The following is a 22,632-nucleotide window of genomic DNA, read 5'->3' as shown; positions in this document are numbered from 1 at the left end:
GATTACGCGTCTTTCTTCGCCGTCAACTAGATTACGCGTCTTTCTTCGCCGAAGTTTTTATTAAGTGCCTTTTTTCCTACAATTTTTTTTATGCGTCTTTTTTCACCGTCGTCTCTAGTGACGATTTATCAAAATGTTAGACAAACTTTGAAATTTCGGCCCTACTCATTTCGATCTTTCGGGACCTCATTTGTACAGAAATAAATATTGTGCCAGCATGCTGGTATCTTATATGCTTCGAGCTTGATGGTGCTATCACTTGATGGCGCCAGCAAGCTGGCGTCGTGTATTTCCCCTTTACCGAGGATTTTGTAATCGAAATATTTTACTACCAAAAAACGTTACCAGTTCTTGTCAGCGCGATTCTAGGTACGTTGGTAATGCAGTTAAAATATTCAGCAATTCAGCTATGAAGAATTGTGGAAATTCTGGCATTGCATATTTCACGGGGCAATATTTTGTTACCAACTTATGAGATGGTAACAAAATTTACTGGTTACAAGAGTACACAGAATTCGAAAAGGGTTTAAAAATTTACAGGAACTTTATTTACCGGTAGCAAAATTTGTATTACCAGCGTAGAATATACATGTAAACATCAAGAGTAGTAGTGAACAATTTTCGACTATCATTAGCTACTAGTGTAAACTGAAACTCTGGTATTGGGCCAGTACACACTTTTAGAGTAAAATAACCTTCTTTTAAAATATGGATTTTATTATTTTCGGATGCACACTTTAGTGAGAGAATGGATCCGAAAACGACCGAAAACTGAATCCAAAAACAGATGTAACATCATTTTCAATTTCCATTTTCGAATACGTCTCCGAGTATTTTGTGTTTGTACAACTATACTTGTAAATTTGTAAACTAACTAGTACATTGAATGAAAATCCATATCATAACACGGATGGTGCAGAAAATTTAAGAACAAACATTTAATGGTCTCCTGATTCCTTGAAGCCGCATGCATATACCCACTTTCACGGTAGCTCCTCGTTCTTTGGAAACCTAAGAAATAGGAAAATCGGAGGTGCCTTTCCTTTCCAAAATAAAAAATTGTCCCACAAGCTTTTTTGGCAGTGTGTTACCGTATTTTCTTTCTTCTTCTTGTTTGCCGCTTTAATCGTGTGAGCGATTTTGGCACAATACAATAAAGCATGCGAGACGTTTCTCTTCTGTGCCAAGTCCTTCTACTAGTGATCCAGAGAACCGAGGAACCGGTTCCTTTAGAGAACGGGCCGGTCCAGTTCTTACAAGCACCGAAAAACGGCTCAAACGGAACCGAAAGTCGATTACAAAAGAACAGAAAACCGGTTTCGGAAGAACCAAAACTCGATTCCAAAAGAACCGAAAAACGGTTCCGGAGGATTAAAAAAAACGGAAAAACTGAAAAACGGTACCAGAATAACCGAAACTCGATTTCCAAAAGAACCGAAAACGGTTCAGGGGAAGCGGAACTTGATTCCTCGTTGTTTTTAATGGCTTGAAATTCAGTTAGTGTACGTATTATGGAGTTCTGAGTTGGCCTACCAAACTGTGTTCGCTTTGAGGCACTATGTCATATAGCCGCGATATATCCGATCCGACCGACTTACACAAACTTCGTTGTTTTCGAAGCTATCGACATGAAATTTGTTTTGGGCACTTATTATAGAGTTCTAAGTTGACCCACCAAATTTGATTTGGTTCAAGCCACTATGAGCAGCTGCAAGCACTAAAATAGTAGTGCGCTCTTACGGGCACACAGAAAGAAAAGTTCTATAAACAGCTTGGTATAATTGCTATGCCTACATACAAAAGAGCGTTGAGCTTGCGTTGACAGCTGGTTTTTTTCTAACCTGTATGTGTTGTTGACCGCTGTAGCCAAAGGTTTATAAATAACTTTTTACAAGGAACGCGATGAATTGCCAAATGAAATGTGAAATGTCATAACTGGGCACTTCGTAAATCACCTGAAATCTTTGTCAGATTATTTTTCGGATGGTAGTAGTAATATCGGTTTGGTACAAAATCCATTTAAGAAGCATTCATAGATCTTCAGAGTACGTCGACAGTGAAACACACAATTGAATCTGTGCCTCTGAGAGTTTTGGATTAATGTTAATACCAGGGACCGACATCTGGTATTTCTTCGTAGCATTTCCAAAATATGTCTGTCACCAAATATTATATTATTCAAAATACTGGCTGCGTTTCTTTATAGATTCCAGGTGCGTTGAAATATACGTTAACATATCATCAGGAACGTTCTAAAGAATAAGTAAACAAAAAGTTTATTCCAAACGTTCAGAATGAATAAAGAAATGCAGCCACTATATGAGCAGCCATTTATTTTTTGTAGAAAGTATACAACTGTCCGAAGGTTGTAATTTTGTGGTATTCTCATTGTGAATGGGCATTTCGCACTGAACATATCCAAAAACAAGTAAGAGTAGCGCTGTCTTCGGCTATGCCGAAGGTTTCATACCTTTCATGAACATCTGAAAATTTTACTTTAACAGTTACTGCATTAGAAAAAATTTATATATTCACATAGATAGAGGAGATACATACATATATAAAAAATCATATTTAAACAATCAGAGGTATGGAAGATATACCTTATATAGCAGCAATCTAAGTGATTTTCACTGCTGTGAGATCGGTATGTAAACCGATTTTCTCAGTAGACTTTGTATTATTATTTATAAAATAGCTTACGAAATTTATCGACTTTAGCTGTCCAAATAAAGGAGTTTTATGGTAAAGCCCTATATCTGAACAATCAGTTTTATGGAGGCAATAAATATGTTATAGTGACCCGATCTATGTTAATTTTACTGTAAACTTTCTGTTGATAATGAGAGAAAATAGTGCGGAATTTCATGTTTCCAGCTGCATATATGGAGAAGTTATAACAAAGAATATCATATATGAACAATCATTTGTATGAAGGCTATAGGTTATAGCGACCCGATCTTCGCCATTTTCACTGTAACTATTTTTATTATAATGGGTGGGAATATTGCGAAGTTTCATGTTCCCAGCTGCACAAATGGAGGAGTTATAACAAAAAACCGCATATCTGAACAATCAGTTGTATGGGAGCTGTATGTAAAAGTGACGCGATCTTTGTTATTTTCACTGTAAGTATTTTGTTGATAATGGGTGGAAGTATTGCCAAATTTCATGTTCCTAGCTGCATAAATGGAAGTTATGGCAAAAAATCTCATATCTGAACAATCAGTTGTATGGAGGCTATAGGTTATAGCGACCCGATCTTCGCCATTTTCACTGAAAGTATTGTTTTGATAATTAGTGACAACAGTGCAAAATGGAGGAGTTATAACGAAAAATCTTATATCTGAACAACCATTTGTATTGGAGCTATAGGTTATAGTGTCCCGATCTTTGTAATTTTCACTCTAAGTTTTCTATAGATAATGGGTGGTAGTATTGCAAAATATCATGTTCCTAGCTGCATAAATGGAAAAGTTATGGCAAAAAATCGCATATACTGCCGGCGAGCGACTTGAGGACCTTGTTGCGGCTCTGTACTTTGTTGACAATAGCGGTTGCGTGCGCAGAGAAGGAGAGCAGACTGTCGAAGGTTACTCCGAGTATTTTGGGGTTATTCACCGCCGGAATTGTTGTATCATCGACGTGAATGCCCCGCGGTAGCCTGACTCCCTTCGTCCGGGTGGTGAACAAGATCTCAGAGCACTTCGTAGGGGAGAGGGTTAGGATCCTTGCAGTGAAGAAGCGAGAAAGCTCGGAGAGATACCCGTTTACTTTCGATTCATCAATTCCATTCCCAGTCGCCATGATAGAGCAATCGCCGGCGTAGGAGACAATCAAGACTCTCTGTGGTGGTTGAGGGAGCTTTGAAATGTAAAAGTTAAACAGTAGCGAGGAAAGGACACCACCCTGTGGAACCCCCTGTTTTATTTTTCTAAGTTTGCCCGATTTGTCTCTAAACATTACCGACCAGTGTCGACCACTCAGATGATTCGCCGACCACCGTTTGAGCCTCTGTGGGAGAGAGGAAGCCTCTATATCTTCTATTAGCGTGGAGAGGCTGACGGTGTCAAACGCCTTTGACAGGTCCAACGCTACTAGAATAGTTCTCTCACAGGGACGGTCGCGGTTAAGGCCACGTGTTATCTGAGTGTTTATGGCGTTAAGTGCTGTTGTTGCACTGTGAAATACGGGAGCAGCAAGGCCTCTAGGGTCTTCGCTACCGGGGAAAGGAGTGTTATCGGTAGATAAGAATCTCCTTTGTTGGCTGGTTTCCCTGGTTTGAGCAGTGAGACCACTCTCCCCACCTTCCAGATGACTGGGATGATGAGAGTGGCCATAGACATATTCAGGACCTCCGTTAGGTACGCTACTCCCGCAAGACCCAAATTTTTCAGCATCAACATGCATATTCCGTCTGCACACATGGCTTTGGAGGCTTTCGCCTTCCCGATGGCCACCTTAAGTTGTTGGTAGTTTGTACAGCTTTCTGGTCACTCGACGCTTGCCGGCTAAAATAGCGCGCAGATCGCTCCGGGTCCGACGAAGCATGGTCGCCGAAAGAAATTTCGACCCTGTCGTCGTGCTTCGTCGGATTGGACAGTGACCTCACGGTTGACCAAAACCTACTCACACCAGAGATGAAGTTACAGTTCTTCAGATGCTCTTCCCACTTCTTCCGCTTATGTACGTTCCTAGTTGCCGTGTCCGCGTTGAGATCACTGATACGGGGATCGACCTGTCGAAGGATGTCACGCTCATCGGCTAGAACAGCCGCTTCAGCAGGGAAATTTGGACGTGGGTCCGTAATGCATCCTGCCGGTACGAAGCGAGCTGCAGCAGCAGTGACAACCCTCCGGAACTTACGTTCACCAGGGTGGACGTCGGTTGGTGTGGGAAGCGCAGCGAAGGTACTCTCAGTAAATTCCGCGAAGCCTTTCCAATCAGCTTTAGAAAAATTGATATAGGTCCGGTGTTCCGCGGAAGCAAAGTCGGTTGGTTTATCGATCGAGATGCAGATGGTCTGATGCCAAAGTCAGCATAGGTCGCCATGATACGCTGTTTATCAGACCAGCGCTGACTAGTGTTATGTCTGGCGAGCTGCAGCAGCTGCCCATAATCCTGGTGGATGCGTCGTCGTTCATTGTGCAGAATGTTGAATCGTCTATCTGCTCAGCCAAGTCTGTTCCCCTACGGTCGTTTGACAGGCTTGAGTGCCAAAGATAGTGGCGCGCATTGAAGTCACCTACTATCACACGGTTTTCACCTCTGAGGAGCGCACCTATGTCAGGGTGATATCCTGCCGGGCAGCAAGTGACAGGGGCTCAACATCGCCTGACCGGATAGCAACGATCTGACATTCTAGGGTGGTATCCCTGCGGTTAATGTCTGCTTCAATAAGACGACACTGCACGATGTGGTGCGTGATGAACGCTAAGCCTCCACCATTATCTCGCTCGCGATCTCGACGGTACACGTTGTACCCGGCACAATTCAACAATGTTGAATTGCTGTCCAACTTCGTCTCTTGGACCGCAGCTATCAATATACCATGCCTTCCCATGAAGACGGTTATCTCCTCGATCTTGCTCTGAAGTCCGTTACAGTTGAAGGAGCTTGATGTGGTTCGGGAGACGTGTAGTTATGCGGGGTGTGAGGGATGTGTGTGGCCTTGCCGCCATTGGCTGTGTGCGCTGCTGTCGAGGTTGCCACCCTGTGACGGTAGTGGGTGGCGTCGCAGTTGGGGTTTGCGACCGAACAGCGCAACACGGGCCCTCGAAGTTCCTCGTCCAATCTCGCGGGGTGCGCAGACCTGAACATGCCCTAAAGTGGCACCAGCCAAGGCAGGTGGTGCACTGGACTGATGTCACATTACGGAATGTCCTGGTCTGACATACCGTGCAGAATGTAGGAGGAACCAGGAGTTGTTGGCGGTGGCGTGTTTGTGGTGTGCGGTTCTGTTTGCTATGTGGTCTGTCGTGGTTGTGGTGTGGTCTGTCGTGGTTGTGGTGTGGTCTATTGTGTTGTTGTGTCGTGGTGTCTGTGAGCTGCTCAGGTGGACTGGGATTAGCCGTGGAGGCTGCTCTGTTTGATGTGCTCCACTGCCGATGTGTCCGTAGTCCTGAGCACATTCTGAGGTGACTCCACCCCCGCAAGCATTGCACTTGACTGAGGTGGAGTTGTAGTGTAGTCTTCTCTGGCATACACAGCAGGTGTCCTGAAAAAAGTTCCGCAAAATTTTGGGGGGAAAAAAACAAACAAAAAATTTTTACACTAAATTTAATTTTTTATTTTTAATTACTTTTTAATCAGAGTTCCTGACAGCAGGCAATAGTTCCACAGTTCCCTAACCAAATTTTCAATAGTCTTGTTAATTTAACCCAAAAAAGCTAAAAAACAAAAATCGCTTGCTAACCTCACGTGCAAGCCTTTATTCAGCAAAAACAGTTCTGATACGACCAACTTACAAGAAATAAAGAGTTCTACAGTTCCCTAATAGTCCCGAAAAAAGTTCCGCGAAATCCAGAAAAAAAAACAAAAAAATTACATACATTTTTTTTTTTTTTGTAATTACTTTTTAATCAGAGTTCCTACAAAACTACATATCAAAATCTTTCTAAGGGCCGTCTTCTTAAGTAGTTCTAAAAATTTATCTGCCCTTTAAAAACAAATTTTGTTCTCAAAAAATATGTTCGAAGGGCAGATAAATTCTAAAATTCTAAATTTTTGTAATATTGCTCAATGGTTGAACCTTTGATTTATATTGTTTTTGTTAAAGAACGGACTATATTTTTATAAAAAAATAACTAAAATTAAATAAAGAAAAAATTGTGAAAACTTCTTAATATGTGGGGTGGCGGTAATTTTTTCGACCACTGTATTATAATGTACGTATCGTCGCCTGGGTAAAAGATTGCCGTATGTTAATTTCGGCAGGTTGTGGGAAATCGCGATTGAAGTTTGGAATGCAATTTCTCAAAAACGCGAGGATAGAATTTCTCCAGTCTCTGAAAATGTTACTAGTTCACAAAATTCTTAAATTATTTAATTTTTAATGTTTATTGTTAATTAGTTTTGAGTTTATGAAGGATTTTCTTTAGTAAAATTATGTCGTAATCGTCATTTGTTCACAATTTGGCAGCCACATTGTATGAAATACGACAAAATGTGATCAAAATTTCGACTAAATTAACAACACTTTATACGCAATATCTCGTAAACTAAAGGAGATATGGCTGCATCACTAACTAAATTTTTACTAAATCATCGAAAAAATTGTGGTCAATATCTCGGAAACTAAAGGAGATACCTAAAAACAAATAACACCAATCGAAAGACCTTATTTCAAAATATATTACTGCATCTATAACTAAAAATCGTCAAAACTGCGCTTACGACAATCTTTTACCCAGGCGACGGTATGCCAATGCCATCCTATAGGTAGGTAGGTATATTTTAGCAAAGGGCACATCAATACCTATTGAACGGTAGGCTGCTTGTGGCGATTAAATAATTTTTGATCACCTGATTGGCTTATTGTATTGGCTATAGGATGGCATTGCCATACGTACATTATAATACAGTGGTCGAAAAAATTACACCCACCTCACATATTGAGAAGTTTTCACAATCTTTTCTTTATTTCATTTTAGTTATTTTTTATAAAAATATAGTCAATTCTTTAACAAAAACAATATAAATCAAAGGTTCACCCATTGAGCAATATTAAAAAAAAAATGAAGCAAACTGGTAGAAATTACGAGCAAGTACCTTTTAGAATTTATCTGCCCTTGGAACACGTTTTTTGAGAAAAAAATTTGTTTTTAAAGGGCAGATATATTTTTAGAACTACTTGAGAAAACGGCCCTTAGAAAGATTTTGCGTATGCAGTTTTGTAGGAAGTCTGATTAAAAAGTAATTACATAAAAAAAAGGGTATGTAACAATTTATTTTTGTTTTTTTTTCTGGATTTTGCGGAGCTTTTTTCGGGGCTATTAGGGAACTGTAGAACTCTTTATTTCTTGTAATTTGGTCGTATCAGAACTGTTTTTGCTGAATAAAGGCTGCGCGTGAAGTTAGCAAGCGATTTTTGTTTTTTATCTTTATTGGGTAAAATTAACGAAACTATTGAAAATTTGGTTAGGGAACTGTAGAACTATTGCCTTGCTGCCAGGAACTCTGACAAAAAAGTAATTAAAAAAAATAAAAAATAAAAAAAATTTAGTGTAAAATTTTTTTTTGTTTTTTTTCAAAATTTCGGTGGACTTTTTTCTGGCCTATTAGGCGTAAGTTGATGGCATCAGAACTGTTTTTGCTGAAAAAAGGCTTGCTGCTTGAAGTTAGCAAGAGACTTTTGTTTTTTTAGCTTTTTTGGCTTTAATTAACAGAACTATTGAAATTTTGATTATGGAACTGTAGAACTACTGCCTTGCTCTCAGGAACTCTGATTAAAAAGTAACTTTAACAAAAAACGCTTGCGAACTTTACACGAGCGGGTTAGATCGCCGAAACAACAGCCCTTCGTCGAGTACAACCCGAGTCATTCCGGTACGTAGAACCGGCTGTCGTGGGAATGGTCAATTTTCGCTGGGCCAGCTGCGCTGACGTCCCTAATTCCCTATTCGGTGGTGTGCGAACAATCGCATTCGAGCGGTTAATCAAATAAATACTCGACTATCAACCGTTGCTAATCGGCTATGAGATTAACCGAGTAGGATGTTCCATTTTTAACAAGAGCTTTGCGATGACGAGCTCAAAAACGCGTTTTTATTTTATCGATTTCACTGGAGAATATTTTGAAAAATAATAAGATCACTTTTACTGAAAATTTTGTTTTCATCTAAAGATATTTAGTGCCCCTCGTAATATTATAAAACGAGTATGTTTGTAAGTACACTGGTTAAAAATTATGTAAAATAAGAGGAAATAAAACAAAAGAAAATCAAAACAATAAAATAAAATTTAAGAGATTAACAGCCAATTTCACGAAAGCGATTTAAGTGAAAAATGATTTTAATATTTTGAACTTTATATGGAAATTGACGGAATATAAGAAATCATTTTGCAGTTAAACTGCTGGCGAAATCGGCTATAAGTAAGTTAAGTTAAAATGAAGTTAATTTTTAAATTTTAAGTATGAAATATGAATAAATATTAAAATTAAAATTTTATATAAGATTTTATGCGTAAGCACACAAAAACCTTATGCACCAACACCAAGCCACATTAACACCAACATATGTATAATTTAATTTTTCTAAGCAACCACAAATTAATGGAATCAGAAATAATACTAGAACTGTTGTATAAAAACTTAATTTTCACGTAGCAATATTTTATCGAAAACCCGTTTATCCATGAACACATCGCACATTTGATAATATCCAAAATTATTTCAAACTTTGAATTTTGTGGAAAAACGCAATCAAAGTTCGATCAATTCACAGTTGGTATACCAAAATATAGATGGAAAGACACATACATTCTCCATTTTGGGGAAGCTAAATCGTCTGTTAAGCTGAACATATTCTCCTTATCAAGCTTATTAATTGTATGCTGAAATCACCAAAAACGTAAATTTTGAAGTACATCTGAATATTATTAAACATGCGATATGTACATACATATATACATATACATACATATGTATGTACAAAGTTAGCATTCTCATTTTAAGCTAAAATTTGTTTAAGCAATGTTGCAGATTTGCTGATGGAGAAACACCTACAAAACTATTTATACTGGCATTCTTGAATGTAGTCAATTTTGAAAACAGCGCGTGATTTTACAAAAAGATTTTAAATTCATTTAGATCCTTAAAATACAAATTTCATGTCCTTTAACAATAATAATAAAAGCCAAAACTATTTCAAAATGTTTAAACCAAAACAATAATATCGAACACTTTAAATCGGAAGTTGAAAAATTCGTTTGAACTGAAGATCTTTACGATCAGTACATATGTTAGCATTTCTAATACCTGCGCTTTTTTAATGAATTTTTAAAGCCTATACATTAGTGGAAATAGTAGTTGATCGTCACACGATGTTTAAAGGCACGGACGAAGGGAGCTTAGAATTTCTTTGAAATTTTTACAGTCTTACTTGTCGTCCCATGTCCGTCTGGAGTAGTGATCGTGTGAGTCTGGTGAGATGCGGCAAGCGCTCGTTTCATTAATATCTCGTTGCATTCCTCTGCAGTGAGATGAATCGGCCCGATGGGACTGAAATGCGTTTTAGCGCCAGCTGTTGTTAGAATGGTTTGTGACTTCGTGTCGACGATACCATTAGTCAGAGAATGTGACTGATCTGATTGATCTACAAGTAGGTCTAAATCAAAAGCAAATATTTTGTTTTGTTTTCAAACACTATTAAATATACTCGATTGGTGTGCATGGACTTGGATGCTTACAATTTTTGTCGCAGTTAATACTGAGCACTTGTTGTTGGTCTTGTTTCTTCACCACCGATGGTGTAGTAGTACCTGCAGTTATGACTCTGAAATAAAAGATAAATACCATTGCTATACTATAAATCAATATTAATTTTTAATTTGTTTTTTATTTTTAAGACATATTTTTACAAATTAAATATATTCCATAAGCGAACGCTCGACTTACCGTTGAGCTCCTGGTGCAAACGGTTCATTTACGACAAACATCCGACGAACAACTCCACCTTTCTGTGCTGTCAATCCCCCTTTAACATCTTTTTGCACAGTTAAAGCTCCATCTGTAGACAGTAGATATGGCATCTGCAAACAAATATTATTTTAATATGGATTTAATAGATATAGTAGTAGATTTGATGTGTATATATGTATGTATGTATGTATGTATATATCATTTTCTATAGGTACAAAAGACCCTAAATGTAATTTTTGGGAGTTCGTAACACTAAACTAAACGGATCGGTATGTTGTTAAAAAGAACCCAAAAAATAATATGTAGTTTAATATGACAATGTCAGTGGCTTGGAGCACAGAAATAGCACTAAGAAACTGCCAAAATTAATAAAAAATTAAATTATACTTGTTGTTGTTGTTGTTGTTGTAGCGGCTACTAAACCCCGTTTGGGACGGTTCATCCATCATCGTTGACGTCTATTTCAGCTAAGAGGAGGCCCAGGAAGTGTGCGACTTCCACAGGGGCTGTCCATAGGGACAGGGGCGTTAGCTGAGTGGGATTCTCAGGGCATGTGAAGAGGTGCCGGGAGTCATGTGGCGACTCTCCACATGCCGGGCATTGGTTGGGCACATCCTTGTTGATTCTGCTCAGGTAGCTGTTGAGCCTGCTGCAATAGCCAGAGCGAAGTTGGGCTATTGTTGTGCGGGTCTCCCGAGGCAGACAAAGTTCTGTCCCGTCCACGTCCGGTGGTTGTGTGCCTAGAACGGCATTCACAGGGCGGGAGTCTACATAACTTGAGACTGATTCCCTGTGAATGCCGTTGAGGGCCTGTCGGTAGGTTGTCGGGTCCAGAGGTTGTTTAATATACCTCTGGACTTCGTCTGTCAGTTCGTAAAGATGCCTCCTGACGTGCCGTGGCGAGGGCTCTTCCGCGAGCAGTTGTCCGCTGGGATGGCCACGTCTGTAGCTCCCAGCGAGGAACTGCTTGCAAAGCATTAAGTTATGCTCCTTTACCGGGAGCATCTGGGCCTCGTCATGAAGGTGATGTAGAGGCGTCATCAGGAGGCATCCTGTCGCGGTACGTAATGCCGTGTTAAAATTTAAATTATACTTATACATATCGTCGATGTTTTTGCAAAACCGCCCAACGGCACTCAAATTTTACAGGAGAGCGAAAAAACGGTTTATTCTTTGAAGGCATTGCCTTGATAGGCGGTATTTTCTCTATTTTACAAATCTGTTGTTTAATAACTGGGCGGGGTGATGGGCGGTTTTGCAAAAACATCGACGATATGTATTACTAGTAAAAATATTGTATGGGGGAGAAATCTGTCACGTACGTTATCACATTTTAATTCAAAGTTAAACCAATAACGAATTGCTTCTGATTAAAAATGAATTGGTTGGACGAATGTCAGGTCTCACATCATGGAAACATCCATATAGGATATATTTTACAATACGAAAAAATCTCACTTCAAAATTAAGTGTTTTGGATAAATTTGTCTTTCAGTGCACAAAGATAAAATATGGTTATGGTTTCTTACCAGTCACATTCATGAAAATAATAGTTACATAGAACTATGAAATCGAATCGTTTGGTATTTTATTGAAACGAATTTTATACACTAGTTATTTATCTATGTTAAAAAATATCTTTCACTGTTGTATAAGTTCCGAAGACAGTTATAATTCACAATTGTTCACTTTCTGTAGTAAAAGGTCCCACCAGTCCCAATGCAATGACACTATAGTATTTCTGCAAAAATTGAAAACATATGTCGCTTAATTTTCACCATGTCAAATTCAATGGCATTTGTACTCAAATAAGTGAAAGCACACTGTCAAATGGGATTAAAAACCGGTATTTCGATCTTTAGTCGTGTACATACGCTAAAGGTATGGATAAAGGAGATAAAATTGTGTCAAAATATGTCGGTGCTTTATCCAAAACTTAAGATGCGATTAAACGTGGCAATGCAAGCGCCTTTTCTACGCATTTTGCTATCATAAACAAACAGAGTCCTTTTGCAAATTTGCAGAAATCAGTTTCGAAAATAAAAATTGCAAGGCGTAATTGCAACAGAAATTAGGCAAATCACTTTCGAGAAATAAATTCAACTTGCTCGTGCTGGACTAGCAATTTTAATTTTTGTTGCAAGTGCTGTCAAACCAATCGAGTGTTGCCGTTCAATGCGTTTTTTGGCGAATTTGTATAAATATTATAAAAATGTTGAATAAAATATGAAAAATACGTGTAATTAATTTATTCTACTGATATGGAGTATTTAAATACTAATGCATTAGACATTTTGTGCCTGTTTTGTGCACATTTTAGCAGGTTTGGTATATTTTTCAGGTCATTAATTTTGTTATAAGCATAAAAATGTCTGGTAACATAGTTCAAAGTGGAGTGGTCTGCATTCACCATGTAAACAGACAAAAATTAGTATCGGGAAAGTTTGATTTTCAGAAATAAAAATTGCTTTCGAAAGCCACTCTACATGCAAGGTGTACTGCTCCTGCAATCTCTTTTGAAAATTCTTGAGTTTGACAGACTTGAAAAGGACTTGCATTTGCCGCGTCTAACAGCTACTTTACTCGTGTAAGTTGTCTTGCTCATGGCCTCAATAAAGTATGTGAAAAAATTCCCGAAAGCAATCAACAAGTAGACCAACTAATTGTCAGTATCTGTATCAAAAAAGTGTTTATGATGGCGCCATCACGCGTGGGTCTTTACCTGGAGGTACATACCTGGAAGCAGTTAGCTACTATGTATCTCAGATTGTTGGAGCCAGTGGAATCAAAAATTATTAAAATATCCAAAGAGTTATTGGATGACGAGAACCTTCGTCAACCGCTTATTTTTATTTCGTGCAATTCTGGTTATCTAATTACGTCTATTTAGACATAGGAATCATTCGCTTTATCACTTGCGACTCAAATACAGGGTATATCGGAAGTCAAACAGTTGCTTCAACAAAGTGCATATACAGCAGTGATAGAGAAACTTAAATCGGTCGCAACGGAAAACAAAATAAAAGAAAGTGCTGAAAAAATTTCAGAAAAAACTATTACAGCTGGTGGCAATTTGAAATATAGCATTAAAGAAACGTGTGCTTTTAAATACGCTCCGATTATGTCCGTTGAAGTGGAAAGAACTTTCTCTATGTTTGGCAGTATTTATCGTGGCATCAGGCGTAGTGTTCTGTTTGAAAATTTGGCTTATTATTTATTTGCTGCAACAATCATTTTAATTAGAGTAATTTTTTTACTGTGACACTTTTAAACAACCTCGCCTTTTTTATTTTAAGTCATATACTTTAAATAGACTTTTATCTGCTATTGCAGAGCTTCTTAAAGTAGGTTCCGCGTAACCCAAGGGTTCCGTAGAAAAGTCACCGGGGTTCCGCGAAATTAATTTTGGTATGAATAAGCACGGCGGTCGGTTTGGGTTGCACACAGAAATAAAAGTTCTATAAACAGCTTGACCGAGACGCAATTATCTATTTACAAGTATACATACATATGTACTGATAGTATGATTGCCGTACTGAGTGCCATACGTTACATAAGAGCGTTGAGCTTGCGCTTGACAGCTTGTTTTTTCTCACTGGTATGTGTTGTTGGCCGCTGTAACCAAAGGGTTATATACAACGTTCTACAAAGAACTCGATGAATTGCCAAATGAAATGTGAAATGTCATAACTGGGCACTTGGTAAATCACCTGAAATCTTCGTCAGATTATTTTTCGGATGGTAGTAGTAATATCGGTTTGGTACAAAATCCATTTACGAAGCATTCATAGACCTTCAGAATACTTCGACATTGAAACACACATTTGAATCTGTGTCTCTGAAAGAGTTTTGGGTTAGTGTTAAAAGTAAATGTCATGAAGTCGCTAAAAATACCATCTTAACTTTGCTTCCTTCTTTTACAACGTACTCTGTCAACAGGGGTTTCAGCTTACACTTAATACACAAAAAACAAATATTGTTCGAAATTAGATGCTACCCCAGAAATGTGCATACAGCTTTCAGACATTATATCGAACTATTTATATAATACCTATTTAACAACAGTGAAACAATTTCATTCTTTACATTAAAATTTAAAGTATGTATACTAGGGTGCCCATAGAAAATGCATTTTTTAAAATTTCAAGACCCTACCCCCTAATTTTATTCGTTTTTATGAGAAATATTATTGCCTACTTTTATAGATTTTGTAAAGGTCATTTAGAGGTCGCGACCTGTCGATTTAGGTCAGAAAATAGGATTTTGTAGCTTTATGGGTTTTTGAATGACTGTTTTTTATTCGATTTTAAAGATCGAATATGATCTGGCAAGAGGATATATAGGCTTTTAAAATGGTATATAATAATCTGTTGTCGGACTTGGCTTGTTGGGATTTTTTATCGGGTAAAATAAAAAAAAACATGTCTTAATTTTTTAAATTTTGCCCATCGATAATTGCTACAATTTCAAAAATTTCTAAAATTAAATCTATTTTTAAATAAACTGATTGCTCATTTATGGCAATCGCATAAAAATTGTCGAAGTAAGGCGACTTTTCTTAAATATGACCTTGAATTTATATTGTTTATGTACCGGACTTTCATACTTTTTGAGCAGAGTGGCTAAGGGATTCATCAATATTTATTCAAAATTGATATATACATTCGCTTTTTAGCAAAAAAATTGGTTTTTCCAAAAAATTTTGGAAAATGGGGGTGGCACCGCCCACTTATATCATATACATATGTATGTGTATCTCCAAAACTACTTGACCAATCTCGACCAAATTTTATATACACATTGCGCTTAGCCTCCTTAACTTCCGGCTTGAATGTTTTGAAATCGGACAAAACCCACTCCTCCTAAAGTATAGCTAGCTTTGACTTTTTTGAAACTACCGTTACGTTGGTGGAGCCCGTGGTTTTTGTCCGAGTTTAAAAATTGGCGCTTAAGAAGCCTAATCGCAATGTGTGTACCAAATTTGGTCGCGATCGATCAATTAGTTTTTGAAATACACATATATGATATAAGTGGGCGGTGCCACCCCCATTTACCAAAAATTTTTGGAAAACCCAATTTTTTGCTAATGAGCGATTGCATATATCAATTTTGAATAAATATTGATGAATTCCTTAGCCACACTGCTCAAAAACTCTGAAAGTCCGGTACATACGCACATATGAATTCAAGGCCGTATTTAAGAAAAGTCGCATAACTTCGACAATTTTTATGCTATTATAATAAGTTAGGTATCAGTTTATTTTAAAATAGATTCAATTTTAGATAGTATTACGTATTTTGAAATTGTGGAAATTTTCGATGGTCAAAATTTAAAAAAAGAGGCATTTCATGTCACCGCGGCCACCTCTGGGCGCGACCTCTTAGGATTTGCTTGAAAGTTTAAGAGATTGAATGTCTAGGTCAGAGCTTCTTAAAGTGTGTTCCGCGGAACCCAAGGGTTCCGTAGAAAGGTCACCGGGGTTCCGCGAAATTAGTTTTGGTATGAATAAGCACAGCGGTCGGTTTGGGTTGCACACAGAAAGAAAAATTCTATAAACAGTTTGACCGAGACGCAATTATCTATTTTCAAGTATACATATGTACCAGGGTTGTTGCGAATATTCGCATTCGCATTCGCAACCGCGGAACTTCCGCATAAATTTTAACATTCGCATTCGCTTTCGCATTCGCAAAAATCAATGCAGAGCTTTTGCGAATATTGTGCAAGTGCACCGATAAAACGTATATCTGGCAAACAAAAAATTTTAGCCAACATTTGTTTGCCTGTGGAGATGCTACGTTAAGACTGTCCCCTACGGCGACCTTCTTTCGTAATTTAAAGTCAAAGAGTAAAATAATAGTAGGTATATTTAAAAGATTACCTTTAATTAGGTAAGAATTATGTAACTATCGAATATTATTTGTCGAAGGTCTGTTGGAAAAACTGGATGCATCGCTGGTTTTTTTCTACTTTTTCTTAGAAAAGTATAATTATTTTTTATAAAACTTATTATTCTTAAGTTTCGTGTTTCTTTTTATTAGTCTTTTAGCGCGAAAACAAAAACATTTATTTTAATTTTGTGTAAATTGTCAAAATTAGCACGCATCGGAATAAAGATGAAATGATATGTAAATAAGTCGACAGCCAACTTCACATATTAAATAAGAATTAATCCAAGGTGAATTTTATATCTATTGAGGAGGGGGACTTGGCATGTAATATATCGTTATTATAGTATGGAAAGGGCTTAACTCACATCGTCGCTGAAATACAAAAGGTCGTAACTAACTAAAAATCCAAAATTAACTTTTTGATTGATTATGATGCATTTCCTCGAATCATAAGTCCCCTCATCGTTTTAGGCAATACACAAATATAGTTAGTTGTAGTTTTTTGCATGTCAGCAACAATGTGAAATAGTACTAACGATACATATGTTGAAAATTTGCGTTCATTCGCCTCAAAAAATATATCAAAACACATTGAGCGCATGGAATGGAACAACAAAACGGATTTGATGGCTTATGGTACCGACAGCGGTGAGTAATTAATTGTGACTGCCTGCATCTAGGAAAAGCCGAGTTCAACTAACTAATAAAAAAAACTAATTACAAGGTATTCATTACAGCAAATCTGAGACCTTTATCGTCCGTGATTCCATAATTCAAATTATTATAAAAAACACGGTTCCTTTTTAACAAAATTACAAGATTTTAAATTAATTATGCTGGCAGCCACGACTTTCAAAACAGAATTTTCTTCGAAATTTTCATTCCCAGAAAATCACATTTTATTTGCCATATTCACCTATTAACAACCTCGCTATAAGCGCACATTTTTCACACCAGTAACAAAAGACAGGATTCAAAATGAATTACAAAAACTAAAATCGAAAAACGCTGATGACGGAACAGGTTCTCCAAATTCTGAAACAACCAAAAGAATTGGTGCTCCAAATTGGAGCAAAACAGTGTTTAAACAACGATCTTGCCATGATGCTAGATTGTGAAGATGAAAGTCAGGAGGATACATCCGACATTTGCAGCCCCGATGCAATTCCCAAAAAGGAATTGTAGCACCGCAATAAAAAAAGAAATATAACTGAAAGTCCTCTCAACTGGTGCAGCGTCAATCAAAAAGAATTTACAATTTTGTCCAGTTTCAAGTTTTTCAAGTTTGTCGCCTCGAGCGAGTAGTTATTTAGTGGCGCAGGTTTGATTTACGAGCCGTTAGGAAACAGGCTGTAATCCGAAAAGGCAGCAAAACTACTCTTTTTTAAATCCAATGTTCCAATTTTCTTATTTGAAGTACTAAATAAAAAAATATTATTAAAAATTAATAACGTTTCCATTTTTTATTTACGTAAATCCCCTAATGTACCACCAAAATTATTTCTTAAAAATATTTGACATCCGCATTCGCATTCGCATCCGCGGATGTTAGCTTTTTTTTTTTTTTGGGTTTTGAGTCGGTTGGCAGGAACTTAAATTCCTCTATCGCCAGGTTGTTCCTCTCGTTCTGTATTTGTTCTTCTTGCTGCTACACGATCATGTAGCATGTGTGTGTTGAAATCGACAAGTTGAAAGTAACTTGATTGACAGCGCTGGATGAGTGGTTAACTTGATTGTTGAATGCAGGGAATGCTCGTTCAATATGTTAAATTGGCTTGAAGGTTGAACGTGCGTAACACTTCTGTCGCGCGGTTTTAATAGCAATTATATAAAAAGTGATATGGGAGATGGTACGGGGAGGGGAAATGAGTTCGGTGGACGGTACTGAACCACCGATAAACTTAAAATGAGGTGTATAAAATAAAATGTATGAAATGATGTTAAAATTAAAATTTAATTTCAGCTTTTTGAAAAAAATTGGCAAGTTGAGTGATTTTGCTGTGGTTGAGATCGTGAAGGATGTCATGGAAGTTGGTACCATCTTGAAAGATTTCGAGGCCCTCCCGAGCGCTGTTTAAAAAGGAGCAGTGGAATGTTTGATGTATGTAGCTGTCTTGCATGCCACATCTACATATATTCGAGTTCCTGGCTTTGATTCTGTAGAGATATTCGCTGTCGTAAGTGCATCCAGTGAGAATGCGGTTGATTATTTTGGTCTCTTTGGCACCTAAGTAGGAGTTGTGGAACCATGCTTTCTTTGATACACATGGGAAGATCTGCGAAAAGAGGTGTGGTTTGAGGGCTGAGTACGCTAGAAAATCTTCATACCATTTGTGATAAATTTCATTTTTGATACTTCTTAGGGCCTCCTCATTAGTAAGGTTGACATGTGTTTCATCATCAGAATTGAGTGCATCCTTGGCTAGTTCATCGGCTGTTTCGTTGCCAGGAATCCCCTTATGGCTTGGTAATAACCATGCCACTAGACTGTCCGTGAAAATTACTATGTTTCTATGATTGTGTAGTTTAGCCTGCTGTATGGCTTTTAAGATCGCTAAGGTTTCTCCAAAACTGGAGGAAGATTTAAAGTTCAGCTTGAAGGATTGTTTAGTTTTGTCAGAATAGTTGTAAATTGCTACTGTAGTGGCTACACTGCCAACTGAGGCGTCAGTATAGAAGATTTTGTAACCAGTCAAGTCATAATCATGAACCATTTGTCTATAAATGGTTCTGATAGTTTCACTAGGAACATCAGATTTTTTGTTATAGAGGGTTTTAGTAATTATACTAAGCCTAGAGTTATAGGGAACAGGTTGATCAGTTGTCCTGAGGTTGTCAAAGATGTGTCTATATTTATTGAAAATGAAGCTATAATTGAAGTTCACACTGGGACCATTGAATAGTTGCTCTTTGAGAGATTCATCAAAGGTGATGTTGGTAATTAGCTCTTTTGCAGTGAGCCAGTAGGTTCTTTCGGCAGGTGGGAGTTCATTTGCTACGCATAAATGAGGGGAACTGGTGTAGAGGGGTTTAAGCCAAGACTTCTTCTTAAAAAACTATTCTGGTATGTTTGGATCTTTTTATTTGTTGTTTTGGCACATTTGGACATGGAGGATCTGCTGTATTCTATCTTACTTCTCACTATGGTGCGGTAGTAGTTGATGGCAACCTTTGGATGAAGACCTGCTCTTACAGTGGTTATGCACTTAAACAGATTTGAGTTTCTTTGCGATTTTTTAAGTACATCATTATAGTGTTCGCTAACAGCCAATGACGCACTGATATGCCTGCCCAGGAATTTAAGAGCGTTGACCTGCTCAAGTCTTTGATTTTGAAACATTATATTGATGGTTTTTTTGTTGCCTTTGGAGAAGTACATGACTTTAGTCTTGTCTGAGTTGAAAGATAGATTTAGATTGTTAAAAAGGTTTGAAAAGTTGTTAATTTTTTCCTGTAGATTGAGAACCGCCTTATCTAGATTGTGATGGGACGACATCAATACGAAGTCGTCCGCAAATTGATACACTTTGGTATTGGTGTCTTCAATGGAGTGTAGTTGTTTTGTGTAAATGTTGAATAGCAGGGGTGAGAGACAGCTTCCTTGTGGGAGGCCATCATTTATATCAATGGTGTCCACCCTCAGAACCAATTTTCTTAAAGCCAAAAAGTTGGAAATAAATTCAATGTAAGTCGGATGTAAACCGATACTAGTCATGACTGTTTTAAGTTGTACCAGACTGACACAGTTATAAGCATTACTGATGTCAGTTGATAAGATAATAGTTTTTAAGCCTTGGTTTTTGAGTATGGCAAGATCATGTAACATATAGTTGATGCACACGGTGGCGGATTTTTTCTTTCTATAAGCGAAAGAGCGAGATGGTAGCAGTTGGGATTCTTCTACAAAATTGGAAATCCTGTCTTTTATTACCAAGTTTATACATTTTAGAAACACTGGCAGGAGAGCTATTGGTCTAAAGTTTCTGTAATCATTTAGGTTCTTGTCTCTTTTGGGGATGGGCACTACACTAATTGTACGCCACCTTTCCGGAATCTGATTGGTCAAAAAAACGTCGTTTAACATTGTGCGGATATTGTTTAATGAATGTCCTGGTAGGGCTTTAAGCATGCTGTATGTTATTCGGTCAGCACCTTCCGCTGAGTTTCCCTTTTTTTTTTAATACATCATGTAGTTCCTCAAACGATATAGCTAGTGCATTTGCAGGCCTTATCTCCTGATTGATTGGCAAGTTGTTGTTGGATACTGGGACTTGACTTTTTAGATGATGAAGATAGTTAAGATTATTTGCATCTGACCAGGATCACCTATTATTAGTTTTAAAGTCACCTCTCATCGCTTTGACGAACCGCCATGCTTCTTTTGTGGTTGGGTCCTCGTTAAGTTGATCTATGCTTTTTTGAAATTGTTTCTTTTTCGCTTCTTTAACCTGATTCTTCCAGTCTTCTTTTATGTCAAGCAAATTTTGAAAGTTTTGTGGAGTGGGTTCTGTTTTGCATTTTTTATAGGCAATTTTTAGGAATCTGAAACTCTTCATTAGTGAGTCATTCCACCATCCTTTTGGACACCTATTTCCTTGAATGGAATAGGTGGCCGCGTTTAACTCTTCCTGGAATTTGTGATGAATATCATTCACTTTAGGGGGTAAGTTGAGATGTTCTAACTCTCTCATAAGTTTGTGTTTAGCTAGAAACCTGGGCGAGATGTTTTCAATTGTGCTGTTTTCGATTGTTATTGGAAAATGGTGACTGCCCCCTATTCTAATAGGGTCAGTTTTCCATCTAAAGGATAGTCTGCTGTTGGAAAAGGATAGATCTAAAACAGACCCACTAGGGAGAGCTAGATTGTTTTTAAAAGTAATTGACCCATCATTCAATGCCCAGAAGTTGAACTCAGCTATGATTTTATGCAGATTGTTTCCTCGACAGGTAGTTATCTGATCCCCCCATACTCTGGCTCTCGCATTGAAGTCCCCTAGTATTAGGACATTTTCAAAGTTTTCTAGAAAGGTTAACAGTCTGTTCATCTCATTTTTAAAGAGTTCAATGGGTATTGTTTGTGGGAAGTAGGTTGCGCAAAGTACTAAATTCGGTTTAAGGTTTTTCGTTTGAATAGTCAGTATGTCAAGTTCAGAGTTAAAAGACAGTTTACGAAATTTTATTCTTTTCTTTAGGACTATGGCTACACCACCATATCCGTCATCTCTATTTTTCTCAATTATGTTAAAATCTATAATGTTTCTGTGGGGTTGTTCGTTAGAACTAAAAATTTCACTCAAAACAGCAATGTCATAGTTGTACTGATTTAGAAAAAATTCAATTGTGTCAATATTCGCTTTAAGTGATTGACAGTTGTGTTGTAGGATCTTCATCATATACTCTGTGGGGGCACACTGCACCCTTGCTTCATAATTTCTAACTCGTCCTGTATTATTATTTGTTCAAATTTTTGTTTAAGTTGTAAAATTTCGGTAAGTGGTTTGCTCAGCTGCTCCTTAATGCAGAGGGTCTGGGTAATCTTGAAGAGGTCGCTAAGTATCCTCTCCATCTCTGTAACTTTGTTTTTAACATATTCTGGTTTATCGAACACCGGAGTTGTTTCTATTCTGTCACGTCTGTCCCTGGACCTCTCAACCGTCCTACTACTCCTAGCCTGCGTTGCGTTTGCTTTATTAGCTACCCAGCTGTATTTAATTTTGGTCATCCTTCTATTGACGCTAGTGTCTCTATTTTTCGTGTTGCTATCGCGTGATAGTGCCGGGAAATCTGCATCGTCTGCAGCCAAAATGTCAAATTGATTCTGTACATTTGGAAAATATGTCTGTCGAGTTTCTCTCCTAGAAATTTTTTTTACTGCCCTAATATGATTTACCATAGCTTCCTTCTCCCATGTTGGGCACTTGGTTTTGTCTGAAGATGAGTGTTCAGTGCTGCCGCACAGAATGCACCTTTTCCTGCATGAGCACTCCTCACAACTGCCTTCACCACACATGATGCACCTCTTTTTGGACTTGCATGTGAATTGGGTATGCCCTAGCCTACCACAATTCATGCACTGCCTTAAAGGTGGTATGAAAAAA

The 22,632-nt window shown here is 37.7% G+C and overlaps 1 protein-coding gene across 4 annotated transcripts in view; it reads right to left on the bottom strand.

Annotated features, from left to right (window-relative positions):
• Nucleotides 1-10,752, bottom strand: part of LOC118742292 (gastrula zinc finger protein XlCGF57.1) — an 88,734-nt gene extending 77,982 nt beyond the window's left edge. For 3 of the 4 annotated variants that reach the window (XM_036474259.1, XM_036474258.1, XM_036474256.1), the window contains exons 1-3: nucleotides 10,619-10,752; nucleotides 10,411-10,496; nucleotides 10,104-10,328 (exon numbers count right to left, since the gene is read on the bottom strand). In XM_036474259.1, coding sequence (XP_036330152.1) covers nucleotides 10,104-10,328; nucleotides 10,411-10,496; nucleotides 10,619-10,752 — 445 coding nt within the window. The remainder of the gene's footprint in view (nucleotides 1-10,103; nucleotides 10,329-10,410; nucleotides 10,497-10,618) is intronic. The other variant, XM_036474260.1, reaches the window with a different exon arrangement.
• Between the last annotated feature and the right edge of the window lie 11,880 nt (nucleotides 10,753-22,632).

The sequence above is a fragment of the Rhagoletis pomonella genome, unplaced genomic scaffold, assembly GCF_013731165.1.
Source record: "Rhagoletis pomonella isolate Grant_MI unplaced genomic scaffold, Rhpom_1.0 Rhpom_scaffold_00007, whole genome shotgun sequence".
Taxonomy (NCBI): domain Eukaryota; kingdom Metazoa; phylum Arthropoda; class Insecta; order Diptera; family Tephritidae; genus Rhagoletis; species Rhagoletis pomonella.
Note: the sequence above shows the minus strand (reverse complement) of the source record. Positions and strands in the feature narration are given on the sequence as shown.